The sequence below is a fragment of the Protomyctophum bolini genome (assembly GCF_963924005.1).
Source record: "Protomyctophum bolini genome assembly, chromosome: 22".
Lineage (NCBI taxonomy): Eukaryota > Metazoa > Chordata > Actinopteri > Myctophiformes > Myctophidae > Protomyctophum > Protomyctophum bolini.
In genome coordinates, this window is record NC_137883.1 from 29854500 (window position 1) to 29880233 (window position 25734).

The 25734-nt window shown below is 43.1% G+C and overlaps 1 protein-coding gene across 1 annotated transcript; it reads right to left on the reverse strand.

The window, feature by feature from the left end:
* Nucleotides 1–510: 510 nt before the first annotated feature.
* On the reverse strand, nt 511–23758 carry LOC308309761 (E3 ubiquitin-protein ligase RNF10-like; the record flags this gene model as incomplete). The annotated part of the gene is made up of 3 exons (XM_080755677.1): nt 511–779; nt 9197–9396; nt 21798–23758. The coding sequence occupies 3 exons, from the start codon at nt 23756–23758 to the stop codon at nt 511–513; spliced, it is 2430 nt and encodes an 809-aa protein (XP_080611803.1).
* Nucleotides 23759–25734: the final 1976 nt, after the last annotated feature.

Here is a 25734-nt window from a genome sequence, read left to right on the forward strand (position 1 = left end):
TACAGTGTGAGTTATAGTTACTGGTATGTTTTTCATAGTGTCTTTGTTATGGCTGTACAGTTATCTTATTATGCTACAGTTATTGTTTTATAGCGGTCATTGTGTCCGTTATGTAACCGAGTATGAGAACAAATGAAATGGAAGCGTTATTGTTTTGTTTTATGTATGTATGTAGGCTATGTAGTGTACGCAAGCTCACAGCGCCTAGCCGACTGAACTGTATGTGATGGAGACCTGCAGTGTCTCTTATAGTCTCTTAGTTTTAATTTAAATGTACAGTCGATTTAGTCGTCTTGATGCCTGATTTTACACTTGCTGAAAATAGCCGATCTACAAGCTCACAAAGCGTCGCGCTGCGACACGTTGTGAGCTTGTAGATCTGCTACAAGCTCACAACCAGTGTAAAAAGGGGTCTGTGAGTAGGCTACAGCTGAATCCAGACTGAAGCGTGTTCTGGACCTGATCATCGTCCCTGCATGTGAACGGAGTTCTGCTCTCTGTGCGGTGGTTTTACACATACTGAGCGGTTCTGCCCTCCTGTCCTCTCCTGTTGATGAAGTCCACAGGGTTAACCCTGACTGCAGGAGGCCTGTGGACGGATGTGTGTTTGGAGAGACGGAACGGAGCCGCCAGTCGTTGTAACGCGCGGCCCAGAGCTGAGCGGGCCCAGAGCTGAGCGGGCCCAGAGCTGAGTGGGCCCAGAGCTGACCGGGCCCAGAGCTGACCGGGCCCAGAGCTGAGTGGGCCCAGAGCTGACCGGGCCCAGAGCTGAGTGGGCCCTAACCGGGCGATGAGCAGCTTACGGTTACACTTCACACTGCTTTCAGATATGCTTCTGTGTTTTTCCACTGAACTTATTTCTGCTTGTGTCGTTTCATTCTCTGAGCATTAAATGTGTGACAAATGCACATAATGTTTTGGTATTTATTTGATTGCTATATGCATGTTATTATTACGTACGGTACGTGTGATGTATGTACATGTGGAGTTTTTTTGATTGATTGAAATATTTATTAACAGTTTGCAGAATGACAGTAGGCCTACATTTCAAGCACAAACGCAATACAAAGACTGTTAACTGTGAGTGGACGACCCAATGAAGCATTACACTTGTTTACAACAGGGTCCACCATGTTCAATTCATCAAAACATTTAAGCTAAATTCCAATACCCAAAATCTCGGGCACTCGCTCACTCCCACTCGGTCACTCGGGGTCATTCCATCGTGACCCGGAAATGGTTAACGTTCCGATTGTTAAAGTGCTCCATCGAGGAGGAGAGGAGAGTCGAGTGGAGGAGCCGAGTGGGCTCGAGGAGACCGCATATAGCGAGTGTACATCGGGTGCAGGCTCGGTGGGGTATTTTGTCTCCTCGCAGCGGATTTCCGCATCACGTGTACATTTTTTCCTTCTCCAGTGACATAAGTCTGCCTCCTCCACGTGTGGCACAGAAAACACTGCTTGAAACCCGATACATGCACCCCCCCCCCCCCCCCACCCATCTACCGGCCGGCTGAGTGTGCGCATCCTGGCGCTTATTCACTATTTCAGGAATAAATAGCCTTGCCTTGCACATGTTACCAATACATACACATTGGCCTCGGTTACATGCACAAGATGATGAATTGTCTATTCTGTAGACTGTACTGCTCTGTTCGGAGTTCCAGTGATCCAGCTGTGTGACACTGTATTGTTCCACCACTTTTCCTTTGGCAATGTAAACGTATGTTTTCCCATGCCAATAAAGCCCTTTGAATTGAATTGAATTGATACACGTCATTAGTGATCGCGGAATGTGCCGTCGCTTTGAAATGACAGCGTAGTACTTTCCGATTATAGAGGAAAATTCGACCACCACTCTGTCCTCGCATCGAATCCTCTCCTCCTCCTCTCCTCCTCGCTGGGGGCGGAGCCGAGGAGCGAGTGGAGGACGCGAGGAGAGTGAGCGAGTGTGAAAGTTGCGGTATTGGAATTTAGCTTTAGAGACGTACAAATAGACAATTCTATATAGTCACATGGGCGTCAGTTCCCAATGGCAAAACAGACACGTGTGTCACGTGACACGGGCTTTCTGGGTATTGTAGTTGGAAATTGGAATATAACCTCAGGATTTTAACCAGGGTCCGGTAGATGATTAATCTACCGGTTTTAATAAAAAAAACAATTTCACGAATTTTTGCGTGAATGCCCTCGAACGGAATCTAATCACTTCACGCATTTTTTTCGTGATTGCCCTTCTAAGGGTTCTAATTACGATCTGCATCGTTTGATCTCGATCATGTACATCATGTACATGTGGCCTACATTGTTTTGATTGTATTGTTCCACTTTTTTTGTTATCTCATGCCAATAAGCCAGATTCTAATTCAATTGAAAAGTAGTACATTCTATAACCGACTCCTAACTTTTTAGGTTGGTGACGCGAGGTTACCTCCCTCCTAGTCCTATAGGAAAACTGACTGCTCAGATCATTACGTAGTGTTCTTTTTTGCTGGCCTATGTCAGCAAAGGGTTGTGCAATAAGTGGGTTTACTAGGCCAAATCTACTGCAGGCTGACTGGCTGAGGTATGAACATGTTTCTCAAAACAAAATATAAACATTGATTGGTTGATTTATTAACAGCTGCAGAATGGGTACATTTCAAACGAAAGCACAACTCAATACATTTTTTTTACTGTGGACTACACCATAAGAAAGCATTACACTTGTTTACAACAGGGTCCACCATTTTCAATTAATCAGAACATTTATATTATATAATATTCTTCTATATAAAAAAAAAAACAGGAAATCATCATATAAGGCAGATAGAACATTTTTGTTCTGTCTTTAGATTTGATTTCTTAAAACCAATTGTGTAACTTTGTTTCCATAAGTGCCCTATAAATAAAGTGTATTATTATTTTATTATTAGCATATTCTTTTTGCGTGACGACGTGCGCAAACGTGAGCTCTCGGCGCGCGCGCAAAAGTGCAAACAAACGCCGCCGCCATTCTTCTTCTGGACAACGAGCGAAGAGAGAGAAAACTGGACAGCAGCCACTTTAAGTTAGCTTAGTGTAACAGAGTTAAATAGTTAGTTAAATTGAGTTGTTCATTTGCCCACTATTGAGCAGTACAAGACATCGTTTTGTTGTTCAAATTAAGATATATAGCACTTGGTTCACTGCATATCACACTTGTATATGTCCTAGTGGTGTTTCCGTAGCTGCCGCTCTGTATGTCCTAGTGGTGTTACCGTAGCTACCTCAGTGGATTCCGTGCTCCTCTGAGGTGAGAGGGTTTCTTTGAAAACACTGATATTATTTTATGTTTTTGTTATGAAAGAGTGTTCATTTCAGCTGTAAATTGAAGCATACAGTGTCTAATATACATATGGCGTTGGGTCATTATGATAATCTTTGTCTGAGTGCAATGAATCTTTTTATAAACGGCTTTTGATTTATCACGGGGACTAGTGATGACGTCATACAGTGTTAGTCTTTTTGCGCGAAAATAAAGTGAGTTGACGTTTTTGTGTTGTGTTGCCCACAGACAGTCTGAGGCTATGCAGTGGACCAGTTCCAACAACAAATGTGTTTTATTTGTCTGTTCTTACAGAATTAAGCAATATTACACGAGAGGGTGTGGGTTAACGTGATTATTGCCACGACAGTGATGCGGTCAGGAACGAGACGGAGTCGAGTTCCGCAAGCATCACTGAAGTGGCAATAATCACGTTAACCCACACCCTCGAGTGTAATATTGCAATTCTACCACAGTTACCCTTAAAACTATTAAAATCGCTGAAAGAATATATTTTTTTAATGACAGATGTAGTCACTACGACCACAACCTTCCCAAGAAACTAGCTAGCCTAGCCACCGAGTTTGCTAGCGCTCTGGGAGAACATAGCAGCTGAATTCTTTGTTTTGATTAGGTGGTGAACAGTGCTGGTTTAACCCACGGCTAGAAGGCTGTTTCAACCAATTAGATTGCTTCCTCGAAACGACCTGTGGTAGAATAAACTATCATCTGAAGTTCCTGTCCGTGTCTTTGACTACTAAAAGAAGTCCGTTACATTAGCAGGCTAATGTTCGTCGCTGTTTGTTGTTTTTGTGCCCAAGAAGACCCCCAGGAAGAAGCAGTGTGAGTGGGCTTTCGCCAGAAGAGGTCCTATCCCACCTCCACTCAGCAGCCTCCAGCAACAGCGACAGCGGCAGATAGACTCTCTCAAAGCGGCTCTCACCCCAGGTACATTGACACGCTGCAAGGCTGGAAGCATAGTGGACGGGTTAGCTTAGCTACACACACACACACACACACAACCACATTCACTTTCACTTATAGTTCGAACACATGTGCATGAGCTTGTATAGCCTCTATCCCGTCTATTCAATAGACTATTTAATTAATTATTTATTTATTTATATTGTCTACCTTTGTGACACTGTAGTGTGCATGATGTTCTTAATGGATATTCTTAATCCATAAAAAGTTGACATATATGGAGATATGAGTTTTCATATTATGATATGAACAACTGAGGATTTGACTACAGCTGCAACACTTAAAGTGTGTTAATTGTGAAAAACATTTAAATGTATAGCCTTTATGTTTTTTAATATCCACTTGTCACTATTTACATTCAATATTGTATAGCATATAAGAATCATTTAAAGAGTAAAACAAGAACGCATATAATTCAGCATAATTATGGCGAGACTCCATGCATGGTTTAGCTATCAGGATTATAAATTTTGCAATTGTTTGTAGGCATACCTTTTTTTAAGTTTCCTATTTTTTCTCATTGACAAAGAAAAAGCCCTGCTTTTTACATGAAATTTGCATCCAAATAATGTGTTATTATGTTATGCAGGCTTTTAAGTTTACGAGAAATAGCCATATATCTCCCTTTTCTATAAGTGTAAAATGGAGAAACATATATATTGTCCGAATTTAAAGTGTGTTGTTTTTAGCTTGCGTTGCGTGCTTTCTCCTTTCTTCTAAGGAAACGTATAGGGAAATGTTTCTTCTAACAACGATAATGAACAATCACAAGCCTATAGGCCTACGAGGAACTCAGGAACAACAGGTCATGAGAAGTATATAATTAAATATCCATTCTAATTCTGATATAGGCTACTCAAGTCTCAAGTTATCCATGTGCACCCCCATAGGCCACATCCCTGGTCTGAGGGCGGTGGGGAGAACGCCGAAAATAGCCGATCTAGACACCTTGTTGTGGATGTGGCCTCCTGGAAGGATCGGCTATTTTCGGCTTAAAAAACAAACAAAACAACGCATGGTATTGGGTATTTCCCACAAGGCTTCGGCTAAGATATTTGGGTGGAAAAAATGAGCGGGCCAAGTAGACCTACAAAGCCAACTCAGGTCAAGTTGGCCGGTGAATGCTTTTCATATCGGATTGTTGCCTCCTGTTAACTTTTGAAAAGCCACCATTTACATAAATAGCTCCATCTAGCGTTCGACGTGTTTCCTGCAGGCCCTATAAGGATGATTGATTGATATCGAGGCCTCTTTTAAAGTCAAAGTTCTTAGTTTGCTCTTAGTTATAATTCATGAAGTTATATATTGTTATGATGTGTCGACCTATATGTATAGGCCTACTTATTGTAGGCCTACTTAAAATAATGAGCTTAGCCTATTCATGTTATAGGTCACATTAAAAAACAACACCTTTGGCTTTATAATCCAACACAGTCTATTGTCGTAAGGTATAGTTTCCAGTGCCACTAAGCAAAATAGCAATAAAATGTGTCAACAAACAGCATTTTTAAATTAGCAGCCTATACATAAATGGAAAATATACGCCAGACATTTATTTCAGCAGCTATATCAATATCCTTGATTAGTCTAAATTGAGAAAAAAAAATATATATATACCCAAAGGCTTTTTACAACTATTATTTTTGTTGGCTATTATAGTGGCCTGCATGTTATTATATATTTAAATCAACTGCTCTAAATCTTGAACAGTAAACAATTCCGTTTCGTTTTAGAGTTGCTCCCAATGTGGGACTTATTAAGTCACTATAGAGTGTAAACTTTTATAGATTTTTTTTATAAATCTTTTCAAGCTGCCCATTTTTATTCCATTTAATCGAATCATTGTGACATTAATTGTTCCCATAAAAGGAAAATAAACAGCCGTGATATCTCGGCCACTAAAATTGTGGAGTTTGAACATTTTATTATTATTTATTATTGTTGATGTATAGAAAGGTTTATTTTATATACTGTTTATCAACCTCTGGTCCGGGGACCCCCCAAATGGACCCTTTAAGGGTCTTTAACTCTGAGACTTTTTTTTAATCCAATTGTTTGACGGCTTTATTACTACTAGTTATTTTTGCAGATTTGGATAATTAAGGCAAAACAATAACCAAGCCTTATTTCAAAATATCAGACCTACAAGCTCACAGTGCTGAGTGCTTCCTCATGCGTTGTGAGCTTGTAAATCCGCTATTCTCAAAAGATTTCAGGAGCGTGGAATGAAACCCGTACGTACGGGTCTGTTTGGTTTTATTCCACGCTCTCATGAGTTAAAGATCTATAAGGGTCCATTTGGTTAACCAACTCTCCATCATTTAGCTGGGGACTCCTACATGGAAGTTGGAACTCCCTCAAGGACCACTGGTGGTCCCCGGACCACTGGTTGAAAACCACTGGCACTGCTATAGAGCGCCGAAGTCCTGCCGTCACTCGCTCATCCCCCTCAGTTCCCCTGGCTCACGGAAGTAATTTCTCTAATATGGAGAATAACATGGGGCTCATCTTAAAATCGTCTCATTATAAGCATTGTGGTCCAAAAGTAAACAAGCTGTCTCTGCGTTATTGTCCAGGGAGGTGTCTCTGTATCGTTTGCAACAGTCAGTCACTGATATTATGATAGTCTGTTTCTAGCGAAAATCGAACTAATTCAGCAGCAGTAACAATAGCATTTTTGAGGCGATCTAAAATCCCCCTATGGGGATTACAAGGCAAATGAAAAGCACATGAACCCGTGGATTTGTGACCCTCTACCGATATTGACGTCAGACTTCGGTGCTCTATAGAGTGTTTATTCAGTAACAGGAGTCTCCAAGTCTCTCCAGCTTTTTATTAAACAGAAAATGCATGTTCAGGTCGGGGATTAATACCAATTTTAAGTAAGTGACGACACAACGAAATGAGCAAACAAAATTGGAACTGGAACACTATAAGAAAGTAATTAATCACCTACCTGAAAATGTTTTGATTGTTAATGAGCTGCAGAGCCTGTTACAAACACTACATCAGGGTTCCCCAGTTCCCCTGGAAGAAGTTTTTTCTTTATTTTTTTGGAGGGGTCCCAGATATAAATGGGGGTCAGTAGCCTATGCATGTCAAACTGGGCATCCTTTTCAAATGGGGTCTTGCCCTGAAAATTAATTTTCACGTCAAGACCTCGACCTCGCGCGTGCGGACTCGGCCCCCAGCCTGGTACGCCAGTCAAAATATGGCCCTTGAGGAAAATGTATTGGGGAGCCCTGCACTATAGCAATGATTACTATCAGAATGTAGTGATTTAAACCTTTTAACTCTTTTGTTTGTTTGTTTTAACCAAAAGAATATCACTTACCACCTACCCTTTATAAGCGATTCCCAAGCCACGTGTCTTCAGAACCCCCCCGTCCACAAAAAAATTACTGATTTGATTGGGTGGTGTGGCGCGGAGGGAGGGAGGGAGGGAGGGAGGGAGGGAGGGAGCGAGCGCGAAGGCGGCCGCTTGCTTCAATTAAAGGGACACTTCACCCTTTTTGCAAAAAAATATATGTTAATGACGTTTAGAAGCTTTAGATCACTTTCCTGGGGGTATTTCTGTGTGTAATATGTGGTTTTAGATATTTTAGATTGTAGCAGTGAGCCTGTTGTCTCTGATGTCATGGACACTGGTCTCACTACCTTCCTGGACTACAATTCCCATAATTCTTTGGTGCACTGCTCCTCCTTGTGGATAGGGGGGAGAGCTGTCCTATTGAGACAACAGTAGTCCAGGAAGGAAGTGAGCCCAGTGTCCATGACATCAGAGACAACAGGCTCACTGCTACAATCTAAAATATCTAAAACCACATATTACACACATAAAGACCCCCAGGAAAGTGTTCTAAAGCTTCTAAACGTCATTAACATATACTATTTTGCAAAAAGGGTGAAGTGTCCCTTTAAGGTTCCCCAATTAATTTTCCTCAAGGGCCATATTTTGACTATGGCACCAGGCTGGGGGCCGAGTCCGCGCGCGAGGTTGAGGTCTTGCCCTGAAAATGAATTTTCAGGGCAAGACCCCATTTGAAAAGGATGCCCACTTTGACATGCATAGGCTACTGACCCCCATTTAATGCCATTTATATCTAAAAAAAGGCCCAGGCCGCAAATGGCTCGCGGGCCGCCTATTGGGGAACCCTAACCTATTCCTCATCTTGAAGCATATAGGTTCACGCAGGCCTTGTTTTTCCCCAAGTGATTTAAAATTCCTGCGTTTGTCGTTGGAAAAACGTGCTCATCATAAGCTGGACAATGAGTGGACAAATTGGCGTGGGAATCGCTTGGCCCGCTCGACCATTATTCTTTTATTTAGTATAAGTTGGCAACTCTTGCGTTGTATACAGTGTGAGTTATAGTTACTGGTATGTTTTTCATAGTGTCTTTGTTATGGCTGTACAGTTATCTTATTATGCTACAGTTATTGTTTTATAGCGGTCATTGTGTCCGTTATGTAACCGAGTATGAGAACAAATGAAATGGAAGCGTTATTGTTTTGTTTTATGTATGTATGTATGTAGTGTACGCAAGCTCACAGCGCCTAGCCGACTGAACTGTATGTGATGGAGACCAGTGTCTCTTATAGTCTCTTAGTTTTAATTTAAATGTACAGTCGATTTAGTCGTCTTGATGCCTGATTTTACACTTGCTGAAAATAGCCGATCTACAAGCTCACAAAGCGTCGCGCTGCGACACGTTGTGAGCTTGTAGATCTGCTACAAGCTCACAACCAGTGTAAAAAGGGGTCTGTGAGTAGGCTACAGCTGAATCCAGACTGAAGCGTGTTCTGGACCTGATCATCGTCCCTGCATGTGAACGGAGTTCTGCTCTCTGTGCGGTGGTTTTACACATACTGAGCGGTTCTGCCCTCCTGTCCTCTCCTGTTGATGAAGTCCACAGGGTTAACCCTGACTGCAGGAGGCCTGTGGACGGATGTGTGTTTGGAGAGACGGAACGGAGCCGCCAGTCGTTGTAACGCGCGGCCCAGAGCTGAGCGGGCCCAGAGCTGAGCGGGCCCAGAGCTGAGTGGGCCCAGAGCTGACCGGGCCCAGAGCTGACCGGGCCCAGAGCTGAGTGGGCCCAGAGCTGACCGGGCCCAGAGCTGAGTGGGCCCTAACCGGGCGATGAGCAGCTTACGGTTACACTTCACACTGCTTTCAGATATGCTTCTGTGTTTTTCCACTGAACTTATTTCTGCTTGTGTCGTTTCATTCTCTGAGCATTAAATGTGTGACAAATGCACATAATGTTTTGGTATTTATTTGATTGCTATATGCATGTTATTATTACGTACGGTACGTGTGATGTATGTACATGTGGAGTTTTTTTGATTGATTGAAATATTTATTAACAGTTTGCAGAATGACAGTAGGCCTACATTTCAAGCACAAACGCAATACAAAGACTGTTAACTGTGAGTGGACGACCCAATGAAGCATTACACTTGTTTACAACAGGGTCCACCATGTTCAATTCATCAAAACATTTAAGCTAAATTCCAATACCCAAAATCTCGGGCACTCGCTCACTCCCACTCGGTCACTCGGGGTCATTCCATCGTGACCCGGAAATGGTTAACGTTCCGATTGTTAAAGTGCTCCATCGAGGAGGAGAGGAGAGTCGAGTGGAGGAGCCGAGTGGGCTCGAGGAGACCGCATATAGCGAGTGTACATCGGGTGCAGGCTCGGTGGGGTATTTTGTCTCCTCGCAGCGGATTTCCGCATCACGTGTACATTTTTTCCTTCTCCAGTGACATAAGTCTGCCTCCTCCACGTGTGGCACAGAAAACACTGCTTGAAACCCGATACATGCACCCCCCCCCCCCCCCCCCCCCCATCTACCGGCCGGCTGAGTGTGCGCATCCTGGCGCTTATTCACTATTTCAGGAATAAATAGCCTTGCCTTGCACATGTTACCAATACATACACATTGGCCTCGGTTACATGCACAAGATGATGAATTGTCTATTCTGTAGACTGTACTGCTCTGTTCGGAGTTCCAGTGATCCAGCTGTGTGACACTGTATTGTTCCACCACTTTTCCTTTGGCAATGTAAACGTATGTTTTCCCATGCCAATAAAGCCCTTTGAATTGAATTGAATTGATACACGTCATTAGTGATCGCGGAATGTGCCGTCGCTTTGAAATGACAGCGTAGTACTTTCCGATTATAGAGGAAAATTCGACCACCACTCTGTCCTCGCATCGAATCCTCTCCTCCTCCTCTCCTCCTCGCTGGGGGCGGAGCCGAGGAGCGAGTGGAGGACGCGAGGAGAGTGAGGGAGTGTGAAAGTTGCGGTATTGGAATTTAGCTTTAGAGACGTACAAATAGACACTTCTATATAGTCACATGGGCGTCAGTTCCCAATGGCAAAACAGACACGTGTGTCACGTGACACGGGCTTTCTGGGTATTGTAGTTGGAAATTGGAATATAACCTCAGGATTTTAACCAGGGTCCGGTAGATGATTAATCTACCGGTTTTAATAAAAAAAACAATTTCACGAATTTTTGCGTGAATGCCCTCGAACGGAATCTAATCACTTCACGCATTTTTTTCGTGATTGCCCTTCTAAGGGTTCTAATTACGATCTGCATCGTTTGATCTCGATCATGTACATCATGTACATGTGGCCTACATTGTTTTGATTGTATTGTTCCACTTTTTTTGTTATCTCATGCCAATAAGCCAGATTCTAATTGAATTGAAAAGTAGTACATTCTATAACCGACTCCTAACTTTTTAGGTTGGTGACGCGAGGTTACCTCCCTCCTAGTCCTATAGGAAAACTGACTGCTCAGATCATTACGTAGTGTTCTTTTTTGCTGGCCTATGTCAGCAAAGGGTTGTGCAATAAGTGGGTTTACTAGGCCAAATCTACTGCAGGCTGACTGGCTGAGGTATGAACATGTTTCTCAAAACAAAATATAAACATTGATTGGTTGATTTATTAACAGCTGCAGAATGGGTACATTTCAAACGAAAGCACAACTCAATAATTTTTTTTTACTGTGGACTACACCATAAGAAAGCATTACACTTGTTTACAACAGGGTCCACCATTTTCAATTAATCAGAACATTTATATTATATAATATTCTTCTATATAAAAAAAAAAACAGGAAATCATCATATAAGGCAGATAGAACATTTTTGTTCTGTCTTTAGATTTGATTTCTTAAAACCAATTGTGTAACTTTGTTTCCATAAGTGCCCTATAAATAAAGTGTATTATTATTTTATTATTAGCATATTCTTTTTGCGTGACGACGTGCGCAAACGTGAGCTCTCGGCGCGCGCGCAAAAGTGCAAACAAACGCCGCCGCCATTCTTCTTCTGGACAACGAGCGAAGAGAGAGAAAACTGGACAGCAGCCACTTTAAGTTAGCTTAGTGTAACAGAGTTAAATAGTTAGTTAAATTGAGTTGTTCATTTGCCCACTATTGAGCAGTACAAGACATCGTTTTGTTGTTCAAATTAAGATATATAGCACTTGGTTCACTGCATATCACACTTGTATATGTCCTAGTGGTGTTTCCGTAGCTGCCGCTCTGTATGTCCTAGTGGTGTTACCGTAGCTACCTCAGTGGATTCCGTGCTCCTCTGAGGTGAGAGGGTTCTTTGAAAACACTGTGATATTATTTTATGTTTTTGTTATGAAAGAGTGTTCATTTCAGCTGTAAATTGAAGCATACAGTGTCTAATATACATATGGCGTTGGGTCATTATGATAATCTTTGTCTGAGTGCAATGAATCTTTTTATAAACGGCTTTTGATTTATCACGGGGACTAGTGATGACGTCATACAGTGTTAGTCTTTTTGCGCGAAAATAAAGTGAGTTGACGTTTTTGTGTTGTGTTGCCCACAGACAGTCTGAGGCTATGCAGTGGACCAGTTCCAACAACAAATGTGTTTTATTTGTCTGTTCTTACAGAATAAACTATCATCTGAAGTTCCTGTCCGTGTCTTTGACTACTAAAAGAAGTCCGTTACATTAGCAGGCTAATGTTCGTCGCTGTTTGTTGTTTTTGTGCCCAAGAAGACCCCCAGGAAGAAGCAGTGTGAGTGGGCTTTCGCCAGAAGAGGTCCTATCCCACCTCCACTCAGCAGCCTCCAGCAACAGCGACAGCGGCAGATAGACTCTCTCAAAGCGGCTCTCACCCCAGGTACATTGACACACTGCAAGGCTGGAAGCATAGTGGACGGGTTAGCTTAGCTGTTAGCCTAGCATTGGATCATATACACAACATGTGTACTGTTCGCCCCTGCCTGCCAGTCAGTGGCTTTATTTTGTGACTGGGTGGGTGACTTGGCATGGATGATTTCGCTTTTTGTTGTTGTTGATAGAAGTGTATATTTGTAGGTCTTTAAATGTTCGGATGAATTGAAAATTGAGGACCCTGAATGTAAACAAGTCTCAGTGCTTTTCTGGTTTCATTTTGTATTGACTTCACTTGCTTTCGTTTCGTTTGAAATGCACCTATACTGTCTACTACCCAGTCGCATTCTACATACTGTGAATACACATTTCAATCAATCAATGGACAAGGTTGGCTAAAAGATGTCACTTGCGGAAAATAACATTTCTAAAATAAAACTAAAGGCTCCGCGACGCTTGTGGAACTGGTTCTTTCCGAGTCCCGACAAGCGACGTCCGTCGTACTACGGTAAATCAATGCTCCGGGTGTAGCATCTATTTTTAGGACGTTGGTGTGGTGTCTTGTGATGCCTTTGCGTGTCTTTACTTGTCTCTTGGCGCATTAATCCATACGGGTCATTATAACAGAAGTAAACAGCAGCAGACAGACACACACACACACACACACACACACACAGATTAAAGTATTAACTTCAATAGGTGTTACTTTCCAGAGCCATCTAATTCTCTAAGGCTCTGAGTGTTTCCGAAAATCCTCTCCTACCGTGATCCACCCACTGACCAGATAGTTTTAGCACAGTCAAAAAGAAAGTCTACTCTAAACCTTCTGATATAGGCTGTAAGCGCCATTTTGAGTCTCCTAATTGTGGCCAATGATGTCCACTGAGGGGTGTGGTCAAGTTCAGGTTGCCATAGTTACAGGGAGGGTATTTAACCTTGTCCCTAATGAATTGCAGGTGTTGTTGATAGGAGGCAAACTGTTTTCACTGTGCAGACAGGGACTGTTGCAAAGTGTTGCATTCACCACGTTTGACTGTTTGTTACTTATGTTATTTGCCTTCAAAGTATAGGATTTTGTAAGGAAAATAGATATAATTTAATATCCACTCTACGAACATTCTGGACCTCAGCACACGTCTAAACTTCCTCATCCGTCAGCAGCCAGTAGCACCTAATACAGGGATTTAGGCGCTACATTAATGCTATATATATATATATATATATATATATATATATATATATATATATAGGCTATGTTCCAAAGTGTATACCCATACAAACATTTATTTATTGCGTACAGAGAACAAAACAATGTAATGTCAACCACTTTATAACTACTGTAGAATGTTGCATGGAGCATGTCTGGGGAAGAGGGAGGGAGGGAGGGGTGCATGGATCAAAGTATGTTAGATTGTTATTGGTTGAAGAGAGTACAATACGTCAAAGCAATCATTGTCTTCACCCCAGACTGTTTAGTATAAGACGACTTGCTTTGTGTCATTTCTCCACAACTCCTCCAGGATCTCAATCATTCCTGATCAGATCGGACTGTTGACTCCAGACTTCAGGTGAAGATTAACTCGGTCTGCCCCACCAGGGTCTGCTGAACAGGAGGATCCCAGAAGACCTTGGTATGTTACTTAACCCATTCTGACCTGAGATCAGATTCATACGAGGTTTCCACTGGACACACACTGGTCTGATGATTAACCCATTCTGACCTGAGATCAGATTTAAAAAATGTCAGTCGTTCTTCGATTTTTCAAAAATAGCAGACCTACAAGCTCGTAGCGCCCCTCACTTCACACAGGGGTGATTTTTCCCCTCCTCGATATTCTCAGTTGTCATTTTATTCTGAATCTTACATTGTGTTTAATTGTAATCTGACCTGTAGCTTTGCTGTAGGTCATTTTTGTTTTGCGTCAGAGCAACAACTAATATCAACTATGGAATGCAAATGATTCTAGTAAATGGAATCCACTTACTGTGATTACTTCTCTGCCTGTTTTCTCTGAAAAATAGTCTGTCTTTTTGTCAAATCCGTCCGGCGTTCAGATGTGAATAGTGATTTTTGATCGCGTGGCGACCGACATATTACTGTTTCTGGCGAAAGATAAACATCATCGCCAGCTGCTAAGACTACAATGTGCTTTAAAGATAAACAACATCGCCAGCTGCTAAGACTACAATGTGCTTTAAAGATAAACAACATCGCCAGCTGCTAAGACTACAATGTGCTTTAAAGATAAACAACATCGCCAGCTGCTAAGACTACAATGTGCTTTAAAGATAAACATCATCGCCAGCTGCTAAGACTACAATGTGCTTTAAAGATAAACAACATCGCCAGCTGCTAAGACTACAATGTGCTTTAAAGATAAACAACATCGCCAGCTGCTAAGACTACAATGTGCTTTAAAGATAAACAACATCGCCAGCTGCTAAGACTACAATGTGCTTTAAAGATAAACATCGCCAGCTGCTAAGACTACAATGTGCTTTAAAGATAAACAACATCGCCAGCTGCTAAGACTACAATGTGCTTTAAAGATAAACAACATCGCCAGCTGCTAAGACTACAATGTGCTTTAAAGATAAACAACATTGCCAGCTGCTAAGACTACAATGTGCTTTAAAGATAAACAATATCGCCAGCTGCTAAGACTACAATGTGCTTTAAAGATAAACAACATTGCCAGCTGCTAAGACTACAATGTGCTTTAAAGATAAACAATATCGCCAGCTGCTAAGACTACAATGTGCTTTAAAGATAAACAATATCGCCAGCTGCTAAGACTACAATGTGCTTTAAAGATAAACAACATTGCCAGCTGCTAAGACTACAATGTGCTTTAAAGATAAACAACATCGCCAGCTGCTAAGACTACAATGTGCTTTAAAGATAAACAATATCGCCAGCTGCTAAGACTACAATGTGCTTTAAAGATAAACAATATCGCCAGCTGCTAAGACTACAATGTGCTTTAAAGATAAACAACATTGCCAGCTGCTAAGACTACAATGTGCTTTAAAGATAAACAACATCGCCAGCTGCTAAGACTACAATGTGCTTTAAAGATAAACAACATCGCCAGCTGCTAAGACTACAATGTGCTTTAAAGATAAACAACATCGCCAGCTGCTAAGCAGTGTTGTTTTTGGCAGGCATTTTTTAGATTTAGTGAGTCTTATTCTTTTGGACGAAATGCTTATTAGTTTTAGTCACTCTTAGTAATTTGGAAAAATGCTTAATTAGTCTTAGTCAGTCTTAGTCATTTCTATCCTTGATAGTTTTAGTCGACGGAAACTCCGTTTTAGTCAGTTTTAGTCATTTTAGTAAAAGGTTTTAGTCCAGCTTTAGTCAATTTTTTAAAAATGTCGCAGTCCCTCCCCCTTTCAGAACGAGTGGCCCAGGAAATGAATCGCAATGCATTTTGACCATAGGCATTTCTTAAATTATTAATTTAAAGACCTTTTAAGCGTCGTACGAAGCCAACTCTTGTCGTGACAAATCATGACAACACACACAATATTTTGGAGTGACCAAACAAATAATTAGAAAGTAGAAAAAAACGGCAGGTTACAACCCTTTTTTTGTTGTTTTTCTTCTTTGTAATTATTTGTTTGGTCCAAAATATTGTGTGTTGTCATGATTTGTCACGACAAGAGTTGGCTTCGTATGACGCTTAAAAGGTCTTTAAATTGCGACGCTCTATAGCGTACAGGTATTAATTAGGGCTGTCAAATGATAAAAAAATGTAATCACAGCTTCAAAATGAATTTAATCATGATTAATCACCATTCGAACTATGTCCAAAATATGGCATGTTTTCCTGGTTATTGTTGTGGAAATGCAAATATAAATGACAGAAAGGGGATATACATTAGTTTTTTAATGTTTGTTGTTTTCTAATGCATTTAGTATAGCCATGATGTGATGTGAGCATTTGTAGGCCTAGCCTACACTTTGAGTTAAATGATTCATCAATCCACTAACATTTTCGTGTAGCCTCGTCTTGTCAACGATCGTCTCGTCATCGTCATCAAACAGAGCTATTTAGCTCGTCAGCGTCAGTCTTGTCCCGAATTATTTTAGTGTCGTTCGTTTTAGTCCGTCTTAGTCCTGGAAAAAGGGGCGTTGACGTCGTCATTTACGTTATCGTCATGCCTGACGAAAACAACACTGCTGCTAAGACTACAATGTGCTTTAAAGATAAACAATATCGCCAGCTGCTAAGACTACAATGTGCTTTAAAGTTTGCTTTCGTTTCGTCTCTGAAGCGTGTGACACACGGAAGCAGGGCTCATGTATATGGCGCCGAAGTACCTAGACATGAACACTAGATGACAGTTCTCAAAGTGTTAATATCCAGGCTAGATTTGTAGTCATGTAATGTATTATGATTTTTAAGGTTATTGTTACAGTAGTTGGCTACATGACAGGGATTTGTCAGGGATTTTTGTCATTTTATCAAGTGCTGTCTCGACCTATGAATAATCTTTCCTTGTATGTTTCCAATCCAGTTTCACGTCATCAGTCTGACTTCCCTGCACTGCCAGAGATGAATAAACAAAGAAGCTTGGCAAATAAAAAACACCACTGCTGTGATCAGTGTGGAGAACACTTCTCGGTAATGTCCACCCTTAAAAAACACCAGAGAATTCACACTGGTGAGAAACCATATGGATGTGATCAGTGTGGACAACACTTCTCTCACATGTCCAGCCTTAAAAAACACCAGAGAATTCACACTGGAGAGAAACCCTATGGATGTGATCAGTGTGGAGAACACTTCTCGGTAATGTCCACCCTTAAAAAACACCAGAGAATTCACACTGGTGAGAAACCATATGGATGTGATCAGTGTGGACAACACTTCTCTCACATGTCCAGCCTTAAAACACACCAGAGAATTCACACTGGAGAGAAACCCTATGGATGTGATCAGTGTGGAGAACACTTCTCTGAGATGTCCACCCTTAAAAAACACCAGAGAATTCACACTGGAGAGAAACCATATGGATGTGATCAGTGTGGAGAACACTTCTCGGTAATGTCCACCCTTAAAAAACACCAGAGAATTCACACTGGTGAGAAACCATATGGATGTGATCAGTGTGGACAACACTTCTCTCAGATGTCCAACCTTAAAACACACCAGAGAATTCACACTGGAGAGAAACCCTATGGATGTGATCAGTGTGGACAACACTTCTCTCACATGTCCAGCCTTAAAAAACACCAGAGAATTCACACTGGAGAGAAACCCTATGGATGTGATCAGTGTGGAGAACACTTCTCGGTAATGTCCACCCTTAAAAAACACCAGAGAATTCACACTGGTGAGAAACCATATGGATGTGATCAGTGTGGACAACACTTCTCTCACATGTCCAGCCTTAAAACACACCAGAGAATTCACACTGGAGAGAAACCCTATGGATGTGATCAGTGTGGAGAACACTTCTCTCAGATGTCCACCCTTAAAAAACACCAGAGAATTCACACTGGAGAGAAACCATATGGATGTGATCAGTGTGGAGAACACTTCTCGGTAATGTCCACCCTTAAAAAACACCAGAGAATTCACACTGGTGAGAAACCATATGGATGTGATCAGTGTGGACAACACTTCTCTCAGATGTCCAACCTTAAAACACACCAGAGAATTCACACTGGAGAGAAACCCTATGGATGTGATCAGTGTGGAGAACACTTCTCTGAGATGTCCAACCTTAAAACACACCAGAGAATTCACACTGGAGAGAAACCCTATGGATGTGATCAGTGTGGAGAACACTTCTCTCAAATGTCCACCCTTAAATGCCACCAGAGAATTCACAAAGGAGAGAAACCCTATGGATGTGATCAGTGTGGACAACACTTCTCTCAGATGTCCAACCTTAAAACACACCAGAGAATTCACAAAGGAGAGAAACCCTATGGATGTGATCAGTGTGGTCAACATTTCTCTCGAATGTCCAGCCTTAAAAGACACCAGAGAATTCACACTGTGTGAGCAAATGGCTCGCGGGCCGCCTATTGGGGAACCCTAACCTATTCCTCATCTTGAAGCATATAGGTTCACGCAGGCCTTGTTTTTCCCCAAGTGATTTAAAATTCCTGCGTTTGTCGTTGGAAAAACGTGCTCATCATAAGCTGGACAATGAGTGGACAAATTGGCGTGGGAATCGCTTGGCCCGCTCGACCATTATTCTTTTATTTAGTATAAGTTGGCAACTCTTGCGTTGTATACAGTGTGAGTTATAGTTACTGGTATGTTTTTCATAGTGTCTTTGTTATGGCTGTACAGTTATCTTATTATGCTACAGTTATTGTTTTATAGCGGTCATTGTGTCCGTTATGTAACCGAGTATGAGAACAAATGAAATGGAAGCGTTATTGTTTTGTTTTATGTATGTATGTAGTGTACGCAAGCTCACAGCGCCTAGCCGACTGAACTGTATGTGATGGAGACCAGTGTCTCTTATAGTCTCTTAGTTTTAATTTAAATGTCGTTTCATTCTCTGAGCATTAAATGTGTGACAAATGCACATAATGTTTTGGTATTTATTTGATTGCTATATGCATGTTATTATTACGTACGGTACGTGTGATGTATGTACATGTGGAGTTTTTTTGATTGATTGAAATATTTATTAACAGTTTGCAGAATGACAGTAGGCCTACATTTCAAGCACAAACGCAATACAAAGACTGTTAACTGTGAGTGGACGACCCAATGAAGCATTACACTTGTTTACAACAGGGTCCACCATGTTCAATTCATCAAAACATTTAGAGACGTACAAATAGACACTTCTATATAGTCACATGGGCGTCAGTTCCCAATGGCAAAACAGACACGTGTGTCACGTGACACGCATGTGTGTGGCATAAAAACCACTTCTAAAAGTCTTCCCTAAAAAAATCCCCCTCCTCTCCTCCGCCGACGGAGGAAGAAGGGTGTTTCCGTGCCACCGGGTACCACCACGAATAAAGCACTTATACCCCCCCCCCCCCCCCCCAACACACACACACACACACACGACACACACTTCCTTCAAAATGCCTCCCCGCGGCCTTGCTCTGACAGAACCCATGAATGTCACCGCAACAGTTTCGGGACTCGGTCGGTCCATATATAATCTATAATACAGAGCATGTAATTCATATGTATCCATAAAAGGCAGCACAATAATATAACTGTCAGGTGGAAACCATCTCCTCTTGCTTATAAGTTCGAGACAACACCGTTATCTGGGTTCCAAATATCCAATGTAGCTATTATTTAAGCTTAAAATATATAGGCTGCTTTTCATTATTTGGTAAGAGCACACTTTATTCGATTTAACGTTCCCAAAAAATATAGCTCACAAGTTCTGATCTTAAAGATCCATGCATGTTTTGTCCAAGGAGGACATAATATAATGAAAATAAAAACAAGTTGAAACTATGGAGATATATATGAGGTTTCTGGCCGACAGAGCGAAGTTTAAAGATTGTGCATGCATGCGTGCGCTGTAAATGTATTTAAGGCATCGGCGGCTAGCCGTGCATGGCCTGTTTGAATGTTTACATTTTATTTTATTTATTTCAACCTTTAATTCGGTTGGTTGAGGGTGTATAAACATATATACCGGTAGGCCTATAAGGGCGCATGCACTAGGGCAGGCCTCAAACTGTTGGTTGTTGGGCGTTCCGCGTTTACCTTAATTTTGATCATACATTCATAATTAAACATTATAGCTATAGCTATAGGCTGGGTTTTGTCACATAAAAAGAGATATTGTCTATACGACATGAAACATGTTTTCAAAATAGCCTATACTTTATCAAAACAGGCTATAGGCTATACATTTTAGCAGATTGATATATGCCAAATGTGCGAAAAAACAAAAAACGCAATGAATTTTCTCTTAGGCTATATGCCATGAAAGTTGATGATTTCAGCAATAGCCGTAGTCTATCTGGATACAACATTGTTTGTAAACTTCAGGTCCCCGAATGGACCCCCATTGGACCTATGCATTGGACCCCCATTGGGTTCAATTTTGTAGCCTACACTCTCGGAGTTACACACCCGTGAGGGTACGTTTGATCTCCGGGGGGTCCGCCCGGAGGCGGAGCCAGGACCAGACATTGAGAAACTGTTACCTCGTTTCCACATTAGGCTGTTCTTCGGTCAACACTCTGGGTCACACTGGGTCGCAACAAGTGCTGTATAGCTTGGGTTTAATGTTGACTAAATCAACTGTAGATTTAGTTGACCATGTTGTCGACATTTAAGATGACTAAAATGTGAGAACTAAATCAAAATTCACTGTCAAAATGAACACTGTGGACAGGCCAACCACATCAAAATGAACACTGTGGACAGGCCAACCACATCAAAATGAACACTGTGGACAGGCCAACCACATCAAAATGAACACTGTGGACAGGCCAACCACATCTCCACATCACATGAATTGTCTGAGCATCCATCCGTCCATCTTCAACCGCTTATCCATAGTCGGGTCGCCGGGGCAACAGCTCCACCAGAGTGTTCCATGAGGGGGAGTTCCAGACCCACAGGAACGCACCCAGGGTGCCGGCCCGGTTCCGGCGTGCCGCCCCGCATCCAAAACGGTTGAGAAAGGACAGAGTAACTGTGTGGGGGTACCTCTACTGTACCCTCTGTACTGTACTGGGACACCTGAAATCATCATATATATACAGTTAATATGTGCGTGTGTGTGTGTGTGTGTGTGTGTGTGTGTGTGTGTTAGGTTGCGCACAGGTGGTGAAAAACAACCAGGGTGTTTTCGTGATCAGACGCACCCACCCAGCCAGCCAGCCAGCGACCCACACTACCGTAAGGGAGTCCACAAAAAAAAAAAGAGTGATATTTGAATTAAGTGAAATCACTGAATATACCTTTAACACTTATTTTGACAGAAAATATCACTCCCTTTAAGCCATAATAGAAAATAGCTGATCTACAAGCTCAAGATGCGTATGTCGGCTGTTTTCACATTCTTTGATAGTTTTTTTTAGGGAAAAAAAAGAATGTCTTTGGACATTTGAAAAAAGGAAAAAAGAATAATTCATATTTTTTGGGAACCTTTTTGCTTTAGGAAATAAAATAAAAATAATTGCCTATACTTATGACCAAAAATGGCTCAGGGATGCAGACCTTTATAGTATGCAGTGCCGTTTTTGAAAAATAAAATAAAAAATAAAATCGTATACCGCCTGTTAACCATTTTCTGCATTCCCCGCACGAGTGTATAGCCTATATACGCCACACGTCACGCAGGGAATACTGTCTGAAAAAGCTATGGACTATACAGCACTGGTGTTGTCTACCTTGTGTGGACGGCCATGGACGTGCTGATCAGAAGCTTCTGATACTTCTGCTTTTTCTTTTTCTTTCCTGCACCGCCTCGCTCAACCTGCACGGCTTGTGGAGGAGCAGCGTCCACCGCGCTGTCCAGCTGCAGAAGCCGCTCGAAGCCCTGGCTGAAAGACGTCTGGAAGTCTGGGACACGGTCGACCCCCTCGTTGTCGTCGTCACTCACCCAGGGCCCTGCACCACCAGGGCCGCCGCCGTCGCCTCTGTCTTTACCCACTTTCAGCATCCGTGCAAAGGACATGCACGTCGGGTTGTCCTCCACGGCGCTACCGCCTGCACTAGATGCAGTGCTTTGTCCGCCCAGACACGGGAACGCGTCGTTCCAGAGCGGCCCGTCATCTCCTCTGCGGGTCGCGCCACCTTTCAGCCTGTGTGCATAGGACGTGACGCTGCAGTCATCCTCCACGCGGTCGTCCTGCACGACAGACGAAGCACTCTGTCCGTCCAGACGAGGGAACGTCCCCTCGGACGACGGCGAAGGAGGAGGAGCCGGATGACCGTCCGGGGATTCGGGGAGGGCGTTGTCGCGAGGCGGCGACTCGAACGCCGGGAACTGCTCCAGGTCGGTCGGACCCAGACGCACCTTCGGATAGTTCCCCCATTTCCGGTTCTCCTCCCTCTCGATGCGCTTCTCCCTGCGCCGCTCGTCGCTCGCCTTCTTCGCCTTGAGTTGCCGTCGTTGCTCCAGCTCGTCCGCAAAGGCGTCCAGAGTTTCCTTGGACACGACGGGCGGCCGCAGGTCCAGCTCACAGATGCTGTACTCGCAGGTGAGAGGCAGGTGAGCCAGATAGCGGTGCCTGCGGCGGACGTCCTCCGTGACCGTGTGTCCCTTTATCTCCACCAGCGTGGCGGTGATGGTGTCCGGGCAGTCCTCCAAGCTGCCGCACTCGCGCACGAGGCAGCGCACATTCAGCGGGTGCAGGAACATCTCCTGGCAGTCCTCGGCTTGGTAGAAATAGTGGTAGGGTCCATGTGCCACAGTGGCCGGGGGGCGGCCTGCACGTCTCGCCTGACCAGAAGGGGTGCTCGCCTCAACAGGTGGGGGCTCTGGAGAAGCAGGTTCTTCCTTCACACTCTCCTGAACGCCACCAGGGGGGTCCGCGTCCTCACAGGTCGCCTCCTCTGGGGTCTCGGACACCTCGTCGTCAAAGGCAGAGGAGTAGACCAGCTCGGGCCTGCAGGTGCTGCTGCTTGCGGTCATCACTTCCTTCACAGGGGAAGCAGGTGCGTCCGGAGTGAACGAGGAGCGCAATTTCCGTTTCCTCAACGCAGCTTCCTCTCTCAGCCACAAGAGGCGCAGGGCACTCTGGATGAAACGGGAGGAGCCCTCGTCCGCCTCTTCACTGAGCCGTGCCTGCAGCGCAGCCTGCTCCCTCTCCACCAGGCTCAGCACCTGCTGTGGAGAGGCCAGCAGCAGCTTGGAGTACGGGCCGAGACGCGCGTCTCCAAGTCGAACCGGTTCCACCACCTTCACCCACCGAGAGCTGGGCATGGCCACGAGAGCTCCCCTCTCTCGGCGCGTCAGACGCATGGTGATGAGATCGCCCACCGCGTACTGCCTGGTCTCCGTCGCCACCACGCTCCGGAGGTCGGCGGTGTGCACGGCCTCGTGGCAGAGGGGACATTTGGCCCAGCTGGTGTCGCTGAGCGACAGGTAGTGCAGCATGCACGGCAGGCAGAAGACGTGACCGCATCGCGTGATGTTGGCTGCCAGCGGCGGGTACAGGCAGATGGGGCACAGGGGCACCTCGTGGCTGTAGATGCACACCTGCTGCACCCAGTCCCAGTTAACCAGCGTGTCCGGGTCGGTGAAGTTAGCCGTATAGTCCTGGTCATCGCAAACCACAAACTGGCAATTGGCCTGCAGGAAAAGTTCCTTGTCGAAGGGCCTAGGGGCCGGGGGGTCGTACTGCATGTTCCTGTGCGGGGCCCCGCGTCGTCTGTCTGTTACCCCACATTGCCATTTTCCACTTCGCAGACAGGGGGGTCTCTTGTAAACATTGTTGTTGTTCTGTGAATCGGCGCCATGATGAGAGCCTTTAAAACCGTCGTGTCTTGGGAATGGTAGGGCCAACAATTGATTGGATACTCTTGGATTATTATTACACTTGCCATTTGGTTTGGGTTGGGTATTGCGGGATACAGTGCCAGTGGAACGTGAAAATGAAACGTTGCTGACGTTGGTATCAATCGCGAAGGTAGGCTGGAGAGAGAGAGACTGGATGCCCACTGACCGGAGCAGAGAGGATCAATGCCGTGCGCTGAACGGAGACAAAACCCCAAAAATGGCAGCTGTTTCTAGAGGAAAAACACTATAACACGACAAGGACGCCGAAGTTAACCACAAAATGTACAATTATAATTAGAATAACAACTTTGAAAAGCAGTATTTATACTACCACTGGACAGCATCAGAGCTAGTGTCATATGGATATACGGTCCATATATGGGCATATACTGATGACATCAGGGATTAACCATTCGACTTCAAACTTGAGTTTCAGAGAGCGAGCCCGAGGGAGTGCGGTGCCCAGCATGAAGTTGTCCAATGTTTGACCAGTTTTTATAGTTTGTTGACTATACTTTTAATGCAATAACCGTCTTTTTTCATTTCATTTCTTGCCCTTTCTTAATTTTTGTGTGTGAAAATAGCAGATCTACAATGTGAGGCGTTGTGAGCTTGAAGATCGGCTATTGTCACAATCTTTTCCTCGTTCTTATATCTCTCTATCTGTATGTATGATGATGTTTGATGATAAGAGCGCACCTCACTTCACATAAGTGTGAATTTTTTAAAGGTATTAAATGTCCTATAATTGTCACTTTATTGTCATCTGGATCTAGGGACCCCCCAACATGCACTGATTGATTGATTGATTGATGACATTTATATTTCACAGTATATGTAGTATAATGGGTACATTTAAAACGAAAGCACAAGTCAATAGAAAAACGGATCAATATGCCAATAGTCTTATATGGAGATCCAGCTGTCCAGAACCACCGGCCCAACCAATATGCCCAAATATGGGCATAATGATCCCCATATAAGGGCATAATATACTGGTGACATTTAATGATCTCTATATATGGGCATAAAAGGGACAAGGACAGATAGACCAAATATACTGTAGGCACAAAGGGCACAGCAGGTACTCTCTATTGTATAGTCCTGAGGGCCATGCAATCACAGACAGACAGACAGACAGACAGACAGATTCTACATGAGCCTGGTGACACACAGCAATATAGCCAATCTACGGCTAGTTGAACTATTCAAAAATGTTTTTCAAAATAAACCATAAAAAATATTGAAAAGACAGAAGAGTATACGTGAATAAGTGGTAAGTAAGTATTATGATTAAGTGGTAAGTAAGTATTATGAATAAGTGGTAAGTAAGTATTATGAATAAGTGGTAAGTAAGTATTATGAATAAGTGGTAAGTAAGTATTATGTATTAAGTAAGAAAGTAAGTAGCTTACGTAAAGGACATAAAAAAGCAAAAGCATCCTGTTTAAATGGCCAAGCTACAAGCATTTTGTTCAAAACAGGCCACACCTGCGAACTTTAGATGTCAATCTAGCCATTAAGCCAATCAGGATGGATGACAAATCAAACAGATCCATCTTGATCACATGACTATAGAGATCATGTGCACTGAATTGCGTGAAATTTTGATCAAATCTGAAGGAGTAATATACATTTTTATTTATTTGTGTGCTTCACAATAATGTTACATTTGGGAGTTGGCTAAGATTTGATACTGTATGTGCAGCATGCTTACAGTTTGGACTACCTCCATTTCCAAACAGACCCTCATGAGGTTCAGTATCGGTATCATGGTCAATAATATCATGTCAGCATCATGGTCAGTATCATGTTAGCATCAT